This window comes from Sceloporus occidentalis, unplaced genomic scaffold (assembly GCF_023333645.1).
Source record: "Sceloporus occidentalis isolate IW3139 unplaced genomic scaffold, rSceOcc1.0.p SCAF_5, whole genome shotgun sequence".
NCBI lineage: Eukaryota > Metazoa > Chordata > Lepidosauria > Squamata > Phrynosomatidae > Sceloporus > Sceloporus occidentalis.
The window spans coordinates 12855111-12867165 of record NW_028316985.1 but is presented as its reverse complement, the minus strand read 5'-3'; the positions used below and the strand labels follow the sequence as shown (position 1 = coordinate 12867165).

The window sequence follows — 12055 nt, the reverse complement described above, 5'->3', positions numbered from 1 at the left end:
AAGAGTGGCATTCTGTTCTAGCTGATTCTATTGCAGCTGTGTGCTTGGTTACAAGAGGCAAGGTAAACAGCAGTTGCCTCCAGGATCCCTTATTGAGCATATGTGGACAGCAAAGAGAAAAGAGGAGATCAGATAAGCCTGCTTCATCAGTTACACACAGCATGTTTAAAAACATAACTTTGGCCACCAAAGTGGAAAATAAGAAAAGCGTAGGCTGATCAAGGACAAATTCACCCCTGGAAGAAGCCTTCAATTCATCTCTAGAAGGTTCAAAATGTCTTTGCTTGCCTGCCTGGTTGTTTCATTTGACAGGCACACATGGTTAGTTTTGAAGAAAACATTTGCTGAAACTTGTTGAATTGTTCTTATTTTTTGAGGAACTTATCCCTATTTTTCCCCCATGTTATTTCTGTCTCTGGTTCCAAATTTGCTGTTAAAGAAGTAATGCCCAGGAACTCATTTGCTTCATTAACTGAGGGTTACCTGTAGCTCCTTGCAGTGAATACCGCCATGTACTCTTATCATTTGGATCCCCTCTTCATTTCTTCATAGTTGCATTCAAAACACATTCCTCTTTGGTTTTTCTATGCATGGAAAAGTTGATGCCAATTTTATCTTTTGTCAAGTCAGCATGAACATTTCCTCAGTAAAGACTTTCTCAGAGGAAATGAAGCTGTGGTTCCTCATCTGGTTGTCCTAAATTTTTCTGGACCTTAGTGCAAAAGGAATGTTAGGTCTTCTTCTGCTAAGTGGTTATAAAAACAAGTAAAAGAAAAGAATAAATGAAAAAAACACTAAAGAGGAATTCAAGCATCTAGCCAGTACATGTAGGGGGAAGGTACGAAAAGCTAAAGCACAGAATGAATTTAGGCTTGCGAGACAAATAAAATACAATGAATACAATAAATAGGGATTTTAAAAGTTATGTCCACAGCAAAAGGAAGAACAAGGAAATGATAGGGTTGCTGCGTGGAGAACATGGCCAAGTACTAACTGGGATAGAGAAAAGGCAGAACTACTCAACACCTTCTTTGCTTCAGTTTTCTCTAAAAAGGAAAATAGTGCACAACCTGAGGAGTGAGGATCAGGTGGCGCAATGGGAGAAACGCAGCACAGACTAGGCTGAGAAGTAGTACAGGAATACCTCACTACTCTAAATGAATTTGAGTCTCCAGGGCCAGATGAACTACATCCAAAGATATTAAAGAATTGATAGAAGTAATTTCAGAACCACAGACAATAATCTTTGCAAATTCTTGGAGAACAGGAGAAATCCCCAGAGACTGGAGGAGGGAAAATATTGTCCCCATCTTCAAAAAAGGAAAAAAAGAGGACCCAAATAATTATCGGCTAATCAGCCTGACATCAATACCTGGAAAGATTCTAGAGCAAATCATTAGAATTAACTTAGAAAACAATGCTGTCATCACTATGAGTCAACATGGGTTTCTCAAAAACAAGTCATGCCAGACTAATCTGATCTTTTTTTTTTTATAGAGTCACAGGCTTGATAGATGAAGTGGATGTTGTGGATGTAGCATATCTTGATTTCAAGAAGGCTTTTGACAAAGTTCCCCATAATGTGGCTTAGACAGTGCTACTGTTAGGTGGATTTGTAATTGGCCGACTGACCAAACCCAAAGGGTGCTCGCCAATGGCTCCTTTTCATCCTGGAGAGAGGTGACTAGTGGAGTGCCACAGGGATCCGTACTGGACCCTGTGCTATTCAACATCTTTGTCAATGACTTGGATGAAAGAATACAGAGCATGCTGATTAAATTTGCAGATGATATCAAGCAGGAAGGAGTTGCTAATTTCCCAGAGGGCAGGATTAAAATTCAAAATGTCCTTGACAGTGATTAATTTTTTTAAATTTTTTATTTCTTTCCCGCTTTTTGCCAGGCAATCAAAGCGGCATACAACAGGTTAAAATATATCCATATATACACAATACCCCCCTTAAAACAAGATTAAACAATGTAAGATTAAAAACTACATATTAAAACCAACTAAGCTAAATAAAAATCATCTCGGGCAGAGTTCACTGGATGGGAAGTCTTATTTGTGGCCGAGCATTTTATTCCGGGAAGGCCTGCCGGAAGAGATCCGTCTTAATGGCCTTTTTAAAGTTCTCTAGATTGGTAATTTGACGGATCTCGTCCGGCAGGCCATTCCATAAGTTGGGAGCGGCTGCAGAGAATGTCCTCTGGGAGGTCGCCGTCAACCTGGTCTTTAAGGGCTGTAATAGATTCCTCCCAGAGGACCTGAGTGTACAGGGCAGATTATATGGAAGCAGGCGATCCCTTAGGTAGGTTGGGCCCAAGCCATGTAGGGCTTTAAAGGTGATAATCAACACCTTGTACTGTGCCCGGAAACTGATAGGCAGCCAGTGGAGTGACTTCAGTATTGGTGTTATATGGTCACTCCTTGCTGTTCCTGTGACCAACCTGGCTGCCATATTCTGTACCAACTGGAGTTTCCGGACTAGGCACAAGGGTAGCCCCATGTAGAGCACAAATGCTGAAAGCTCTGGAAACCATGCCTCATGAGAAGTGGCCTAAGGAGCTGATTATGTTTAGCCTGGGGAAGAGAAGGTTTAGAAGTGACACGAAAGCCCTTTTTAAATACTGTATTTGAAGGCATATGGAAGAAGGAGCAAGCTTGTTTTCTGCTGCTCCAGAGACTAGGGACCTTATCGCACACAGTTTTGCCCCCGATCTGGACAGGGGCAGGGGTTGCATGTGTCCAAGTGAAAACGCAATTTATCGCATGCCATACTATTCTCAAGGCAGCCCAATGCCATCACCCGGTGCTAAGCCATCCCCGATCAGGGCTCAGGTGCGTGAATTTTGAAAGATGGAAGCTTTTGATTTTTGATTTTGCTCTGCTGGAAAGTTTCCATCTTTCAAAATTCACACACCTGAGCCCTGATCGGGGACAGTTTAGCACTGGGTAATGGCATTAGGCTGCTTTGAGGATAGTATGGCATGCAATAAAATGCATTTTCACTTGGTTACACACATCCCCTGCCCATGCCCAGATCAGGGGCAAAAGTGTGTGCAATAAAGTTCCAAAACTAAGATAATGACCACGGAGAATCTACAGAAATTCAACCTAGACAGTGAGGAAATAGAAACAGTAAAAGAGTTCTAATACCTGGGATGAAACATTGATCAGAACAGGGACTGTAGTCAAGAAACCAGAAGAAGATTAAGAATGGGGAGCAAGGCTATGAAAGAACTAGAGAAGATCCTGAAGAGCAAAGATATACAACTGAGCATGAAAGTAAGAATTGTACAAGCCATTGTATTCCCTATTACCATGTATGGATGTGAGAGCTGGATAGTTAAGAAAGCGGATAGAAAGAAGATAAATTCATTTGAGATGTGGTGCTGAAGAAGAGTGCTGAGGTTTCCGTGGACAGCTAAAAAGTCAAACAAATGGGTCCTAGAACAGTTCAAGTTGGAAATCTCCCTGGAAGCCAAAATCACAAAACTGAGGCTGTCGTACTTTGGTCACATCATGAAAAGGCACAACTCATTGGAAAAAACAGTAATATTGGCTGGTACACACTGGCAGTGAAACGCCGCCCCTCTTTGCTGTGCAGCATTGCTGCAGCAACCAAACTGCAGGGCAACAATGTGCTGCAAAAAAGAAGCTGTCTAAAGCAGCTTCTTTTTTGCAGCGCCGTAAGGCCTGTGATGCAGCCCTATGATGCCACTTCATCTAAGAGATGTGTGTGCTCTCAGATACCCACACATCATCTACACACACACCATGTGGGTGGTGCCGCTCAATAATGGCACCGCCTGCACATCAAAGGGCTTGGGAGTGTGCGGTTGGTGCATGCTCCCGAGCCCTACTATTGCCGACAGGACGCCGCTTCCTGGCGACGCGTACCGTGCCATTAAGAAAGGTGAAGGGAAATAGAAAGAGAGGAAGGCCACATGCCAGTTTGGTGGATTCTATTAAGGAGGCCATGGGTATGAAATTACAGGAATTAAGTAGAGCAATGGAGGACAGAGAATTTTGGAGATGTGTCATCCATGAGATCACCATGGGTTGAGATTAACTCAAGGGTGGTTAAGAACAACAACAACAAAAGACTAGGAAACAGTGCAATGGATTCAAACTACAGGAAAAGAGGTTCCACCTAAACGTTAGGAAGAACTTCATTAGGATAAGAGCTGTTTGACCATGGAATACATTGCCTTGAAGAGTGGTGGAGTCTTCTTTTTAAGCAGAGGCTGGGTGGCCATTTGGGTGCTTTGATTGTATCTTCCTAAATGGGAGAGGGTTGAACTAGATGGCTCTTGGGATCTCACTGAACTCTGTGGTTCTTTTTTTTTTAATATTCTGCACTGATGTGCTATCCTATCAATATGGAACACTCTTTATATTTAGTGCTTCCTAGAGGAAAATGGAAGGCTGAAGCATGTTTATTAAACCTTGCTAGCTATGGAATAAAGCAAAATAGAATTTTGAGTTCTAAAACTGGAAATTGAAGCATAAGAGGTTAAATGACCTCTCCAAGGTCAAAAGGGAAATGTGTACTGAGCCAGGAAATGTTAATCTTGGGCTGGTTGACGTTTTTTCAGCATAGGGCTCTGATAATGGGACATTTTGCTTTTCCCTTTTCCTGGTTGAAGAGGAATTTTGCTTATTGTCATATGACACCACTCTGAACTTTGGCTTAGCTTTTGCTTTGCTGTGCAGGATCATAAACTCCCATTGTTCATTTGTTCATTTCTGATTCGCCCTGTCAGCAATGTAAAATGTTATCTAGGTTTTAAGAGCTCCAGTGGAGGACTTTCTCCATGTCCCATCAATATTGGAGACTCTACCCTGACTCTGCTTTTAGGAATTAAATGCTAATGAACAACACAATGTTACATACTGCTGACATTTCACAGATGAAAACAGGGGCCTGTTTGACCAAGCAACATCAGAATGTGGTCAAGATAGCAAGGTCCCACAACCTAGGAGAGGCTACAAAAGTTTCCTACAGATAGAAATATGTGGGCCCTACTGAGGCTCATGAGATTTTATCTCCAGTAGAGTGTGAAGATCCCAGACTCAAAAGCTTTTCTTAGTTGCACTGTAACTTAGACGCAGTACAGACAGCGCAAAAACGGCTGTCTTCAGGTGCCCATGTTAACTCTGGAGGGATGCCGCAGCCGTCAAACAGCATGATGTCCCTCTAGAATAAAAAGAACCTGGTACTTCTGGATTCTTCTTGTGGCGCCCGGGTTACAACGCAAGTGTGCCACTGGTGCACTCATGATGTAACGGATGTGCAGTGATGTGCAGATGCTGTGCGTCCCTTACATAAAGATGGCGGCGCCCATGTGGACAGGATGCTGCCATCAGGCCGCTGCCCACATGTAGTAGGGCTCGGTGCACAGTCCCAAGTGATTGGTGCACAGTCGTAAGCCCTACTATCGCTGCCAAGACACTGCTTCCTGGTGGTGTGTACAGAGCCTAAGTAGTGCTTACAAAGGGTTTTAAAACAAAGGCTGAGGAAAGTACCCTGGTTGAGGGTAGAGCTTAGAAACTTAATTTACAACCAAATAAATATTTTCTCATTTTTGTTGGTGTTTATTATTTGAATTACATGCTCAGAGCAGTTGTGAGCAATGCTGAATATCTCCTGCTTAATGATACCAAGAGGAAGCATTCTTTGCCTTTGGTTTTAGACCTGACAGGCATGCATCTACACTGGTGTGGAGATTAGGGCATTGCCCTTCAAATAAAAATTCTGCTCCTTCCCATGAAATTTTCCTTCAGTCTACTAAATTTCAAACATTGCAGTAACTTAAAACCTCTGTTGAGCCTTTAGAAAAACCGTTTAGGCAGCTAAAGTTACCCAGAACACAACAAATGTAAGGGTTCTAGGTGTGAACCATTTTCTCAGTTCCTGCTTCAAGATGTATTGTTTGGAAAATAAGCTACAGTTTCAGACATGGTGGCAAGCCCATTTAGGCAGACCAGAATCCATAAATTAACAGAACAAATCATTCTTTTAAATTGTGATTTGCAGCTGGCTAACAGACCATGGTTTGTTTGCGCAGATGGCTTCAGACACAACAACAACCTGGTGTGCTATTATTTGTGAAACTGGCCAGTATCTCTGCAGAAGGGGTGACTTGTTAAGGGCAAGAACTAAACTCTGAGGCCAGGGTTTTACATGGCCTGGCAGATAGGGATTCAGTCTTTTGAAGCCAGGTGACAGACATATCTGGCAGGCTTGTGCTGCAGTCTAGCTGATGACCTCAAGAAGAAAGCTCTGTCTGGTTGGTTTGCTATATGTATAGAATATTGAACATGCCCTGGTGATACTGACACCACATCGTGACTTCTAGATGCTTTCAATTCAGGATAACACACTTCCATGTATTCAACTAAGCCTGTATCTACACTGCAGAATTAATGCAGTTCAACACTGCTGTAACTGCCATGGCTCTGTGTAATAGAATCCTGAGATTGGTAGTTTTGTGAGGTATTTAGACCACTCTATCAGAGAGTTATCCACCATCTTGAAGGAGAGAAAGGCAAGGCAGCTCTATCAGGGCTTGCCTGAAAAGAAGAAGGCCCTCGTTCTATCCACCATCTTGAAGGAGAAAAAGGCAAGCCAGCTCAAACAGGCCTCTGAGGGAGATCAGATCTGCTGGACTTTTCCCCTTCCTTACTGCCATTCCCTTCTCCTTTTGTATCTTGTCTTTTTTAGATTGTAAGGCGGGTTATAGACCGCCCATTTGGGGCGATCTGAACCCGCCCCTTTCCCCAGTGTATCGGGGCCTCAGTGTGCAGAGCGGCAGCCGCTGAGGCCCCGATCCGCCGCTTTTCAGGCTGTGGGGAAGCAGCAAAATGCTGCTTCCCCGCAGCCTGAAAAGGGGTGTCCCTGGGGCTTCAAGCCCCAAGGACTCCCCGCAGCGGCGGGGAGAAGGAGAAAGGGGCCGCTTGGCCCCTTTCTCCCTTGCTTCGCTGGGCGCAGCCGTCTGAAGGCTGCGCCCAGCGAAGCAAAGCGCCGCCGCAAACCAGGAAGGAGCTCTGAAATGGAGCTCCTTCCTGGTCCGCGGAAAGGGCGCCCTAGGCGCCCTGGTGCGGACCGACGACGTCACATCCGCGCCGCCCCGTGTAGAGGCGGCGCGGTTGTGACGTCGTCATGGCGGCCCCCATGTGGAAGGGGGCCACCATTTTGTACGGACTCAGTCCGTACTAGGGTTAGGGGGGTGCGGAAGCACCGCACCTTCCTAACCCTAGTACGGACTGAGTCTGTACTTTAATGGTGGTTTGTAACCCGCCCAAGCCTGAGGGCAGGGAAGTGTCTAATTAACAAATTGTAAGCCGCTTTGATAGCCTTGGCTGAAGAGTGGGGTTGTCATGGCCAGCCAAGATCAGCTCTCGGAGGATGAGGAGGAGGATGAGCCTCCTCCAGAGCAAGGGCTGATTGAGGCAACGCCAGGTGCTGATCCTGCTCTGCCAGGTCCCAGCTGTGCTCTTCCAGCCCCAGAGGAGGAGGTTCAACCAGGTCCTAGTGCTGAAGAGAGGCCTCCTATGGTACCACAGCCTAGTGGTGACTCTGGAGACGAAGCTTGCCTGCAGGTGCCTTCTTACCAAGAGAGAAGGGCCGAGAGTGCTCGCAGGCACAGATCAAAGAGGATTGTCGAGAGGCAATTAGCCAACCAGCCTCAGGTGGCATGAGGGAGAGTTTCCCTTACTTAAGTGGGAGAGAGACTGTTGCTGGTTGCTAGAGTTTATTGCATGATCCCTTGGCGTGATTGCTGCTGGCACTAGCTCCTCGCTTCTTGATTCCTTGTTACCTTGACCTCGGACCGGACCTTCGTTATCTCCTGGATGTTTTGACCTTGGACTGTTTGACCACGCTGTTTCCCAGTATCCTGACTTTGGCTTGACTCTTGGAACGTTCAGACTTGTGGAATCCTGACCTCGGCTTGTATTCTCGGACTGCTCTCAGTTTGCTTCCTTGCAAAGTCTGCTTTACTTTCACTGGGCTGAAGGTACTGTTATCAGCACTTGTCAGTGTTTGCTGGCAGCATTCCCGGACAGGGGTATAAATAAATATTATTATTATTATTATTATTATTGTTATTGTTATTGTTATTGTTATTGTTACTGATGCCAGAGCAAACTATGAATCCCAAGTTTCCATAGGATAGAGCCATGACATTTAAAGTGGCATCAAACTGCATTAATGCTGCAGTGTGGCAGCAGCCCCACTCTTACATGAGCTGTTATTATGTCATGACTCTGTGATGTACACCCCTGTCTGACACCGTCACTCTTTTTCTTTGCTTTGGGGGAGCATCAAGTGATGCTCATACAGGAATTTTTATATGCAGAGTTTCCTCAAGTTACTTCATGTTCTTATTAACAATACAGTTGGAAATGTTTAATGTCCTCAACACCCCTGTTTAATTGTTCCTTTCCCCTTTCTGTTTCTTCACAGGCTGCTGATCTGATAATCAATCCATCTACCACTTTGAAAGAAAAACCAGACCCAAATGGCTTGGTATTTGGAACTGTTTTCACAGACAATATGTTATTCATAGAATGGTCATTGACATCAGGATGGGAGGCACCTCATATCAAGCCACTGGAGAATCTCTCTCTACATCCTGCTGTATCAGCTTTTCACTATGCTGTGGAAGTGAGTACAACACAGTTTGGAAGAGTGTTTAGTCTTCATGCTTGTAATTTTTAAAAATATATGTCTGTGTCTCAATGGCTTAATGCAAGGTACCAACGTGTGAATTCTTATTATCATTACTGAGGTGCTTCTAGAACCAGGACTCTGAAATAAATAGAATGGAAAGTGAATAAACTAAAGCCCAGACTTCAGGTTATAGTCAGGGCTTGGAGTTGGAAGCAATTTTAGGGGAAATCAGAGTCATTCTCGTAGAAATGTAATGACCCCTGCTTCAAAATAAAAACTATCAATATTATAACAACATATGGCAAACATTTCATTTTATACTGAGATTTTTATACTTAGATTTTATACTCAATCAAACATGTTTTATGTCCTGTCAGTCTAAGATGTTTATCACACTGATGTTTATCACACTATGCTCTTAAAGAGGTACTATTCCAGTGTGACTCCTGTAGCTGCCTCCTGTTGCACGCTGGGATTGGCAGTTTTAAGGAGGGGTATTTAGAATTCTCAGGCAGAGAAGTTCTCTGCCTGAGAATTCTAAATACCCCTCCTTAAAACTGCCAATCCCAGAATGCAACAGGAGGCAGCTAGAGGAGTCAAAGTGGAATAGTAGCACTTTAAGAGTATAGTGTGATAAACATCTAAGTATCCTGATGATTCACGTGGCTGAGATGAAATGCCTTGTGCTACAGTTTTACTACCGTAAATTTGTTAATTTTTATTCATTTACTAGAGTCAAAGTTCATCCAGAGAAAAACAAAGGAGTTGAGTTGGAGTCAAAGGTTTGGTTTACCAACTCCACAATGCTAGTTATAGGGAGACATGGGTCAGCATTTCCCACCTTTCCCTGGCAGTGCCATAGTGGTTTTGAGTGAGTGGCTGCAGTACAGGCATTTAACCACTAGTGGCACCATTAGGGCTCTAGATTTTTTAAAGTTATATTTAATTGCTAACCATTCAGTGGCACCCATGTATCTCCCCATAATTAATAACCTAAGATTTTGCACTGTGGTATTAAAGTTCTCTTACTTTGTGGCTTGTCAAATGGTCAGAAGCTAATTTGTGATACACCATCTCTTATTTATTTGGCTACTTTAAGGCATTTGTAGTTTTCTTTTATCACTGTCATCAGTGAACATATATTCAATAGCCAGTAGTGAGAATTTGGGGGCAGGAATGGAGAGGGTACTGGGAACTGTCAAATCCTCAGATTTTCTCTTGATAGAAGTGCAAGTCTCCAGCTTTTCACAACTAATATGAAAGTTCAGCTATTGCAAGAATAACAAACTGGATAAGCAATTTAGTTTTAGGCAGCAGAACAATTTAAAGTTTCTGGGACTAACCCTATGTCCTGGTATGGAACAATTCTGCACAGCAAAAAATCACATCTTATTGAAGCACCTCATCATCCTTGCCTACTACACATACAGTTTAATTATGAAAACATAAGAGCAATAAAATTTAAATGGTGAATAATCCCAAGGCACACGAAATATCTGCATATATTTCTATCTGTGTTTCATGATATTGACCTAACAAGTATGCATATTGTTAATCTACAAGGGAAATATTTTAATTATAATCTTTATAGCAGAGATGGACCACACACATCCCCAAGTGCAGACACTGGCAGCCTATAAGCTCAACCATCACTGGGCTCCTTCACAAGGGAAAAAAAAGTCTCCGGAATATTCTTCTTTGTTTTCATTTTACCTTCATGGGTTTGCATCCAAACTCTTTCTTGAAATATCCCAGGTTGCCTTCCCTCTCCATTCCATTGTGTTCTTCTGCCTCCCACTGATCTTGTGTCACATCTTTACTTATGGAATGTTTCAGAAATTGATTTTTACCAGTTTCCACTGAACCTTCTTTATTATTATGAAGGATTTATAGTCAAAGTGCTGGAGTGCTTTAGTAATATTGCTGTAGTTAAATGTAAGGATAATTTTGTTTTGGTGCAAATATTGTTCCTCTTTCCCTTGCTCATCCTCTGTCACTGGAAACAATAGCAATGTTTACCAGTGCTAGCCATCTTAGCTGGTTTCAGGATAGTACAAACAGGCAGCCAAATAGAGATACATTTGTTTTCAGAAAATGCTAAGTTGTAACTGACCTGGAAAGTAGGAATGAAAAGTCCCAGGTATAGCCAGGAGCTTCCTGGAGATACCATGGGATGAAGAAAATGATGTGTGGCTATCCATAATAAAATTGGGGTACACAAAAACAAAACTCAGACGTTCAGAAACTTTCTTTCTCATCTTCAAGGGATTACTGAAAGAATGAATGCAAAACTGAGAAAAGTACCTCTAGATGCATGGAGAGAGTTGTGATTCTCTGTTATCCTTTGGAGTTGAAGGAGGGATGGAAATAGGGTATGGCATACAGAACCTCTGTGGCTGCTTATCTGCTTTCAAGGCTAGATCATACCTATACATGTTTCACTCTGTTACTCAAAATGGAATGGCTTATAATTAAATAGGGAAAATGTACCTGACATTGTCTGCATAGGCCAAATAAACCAGCAAAGTCCAGATGATGTGTGGCCCAGGCCCTGGTTCTTATGTAAACAGACCGGACAAACTTGATCATGTTCAGCACCAGAACTGGGGTGTAACACCCTCAAACTGAATTAAAATAACATACATTTTATTCCGAGAAGATCCTGAGCCCCCCGTTGTGACAACAGGCTGCTGTTTGGAATGCATCCTGCGGAGTTACCTTGCACATCTTCTGCTCTTGCCAGTTGCTCATTCTGATGTCAGAATGAGGCACCCAGCCATGTGACCAAGCCTGGGTGCCTTGTTCAGACCTTAGAGCTAAGTGAGCCATGGTAGTGGTGGATGCGCTGGGTGGCTCAGCGTGATGTGCATGTGAACGTCTCTGGCTTTGGAACGGAGGACTAGTTAATGGTGGGGAGGAGGCCAGGACAGTTCTGGGGCCAGGATACTTTGAGCTGCCTCCAGAGTATCAGGCCCATGTAGACAGACCTCCTTTTGAAAGGCATAACATTTGAGATGGTATGAAAGTATTATCTGTGATGTTCAGTCCATGGTGATTAATTAGCACACACAAATCATTGTGTGGTACCAGCTGATGAAGGTGCGTTGGCTTCTCTTGGTTAGCAGCACAAGCTACACTTGTTCTGCTGGGCTGTTAAGTCTTACATAGTTATGTAGGATAGATGTACACTTGAAGCTGAGAGCGAGTCACTGCCTCCAGTAAAACAAATTGGTAATTGCCGGAAGCCAGCGTGGTTGACAGCTGATGTGTTTAGTGCCAAACATTGCCATGTCTGTGTCTATAAGAGCAGCACATGTTATACCTCCATTTGTGTTGAAGCCTCAGTCAAAGGCATGCTTTTGCTGCCAAGGAGCATGT

At 43.4% G+C, this 12055-nt stretch overlaps 1 protein-coding gene across 4 annotated transcripts in view; it reads left to right on the top strand.

Moving 5' to 3' along the window:
- LOC149311665 (branched-chain-amino-acid aminotransferase, cytosolic-like) overlaps nucleotides 1-12055 on the top strand; it is a 104620-nt gene that overhangs the window by 50627 nt on the left and 41938 nt on the right. For all 4 annotated transcript variants that reach the window (XM_089527617.1, XM_089527615.1, XM_089527618.1 and 1 more), the window contains exon 3: nucleotides 8471-8671. In XM_089527617.1, coding sequence (XP_089383743.1) covers nucleotides 8471-8671 — 201 coding nt within the window. The remainder of the gene's footprint in view (nucleotides 1-8470; nucleotides 8672-12055) is intronic.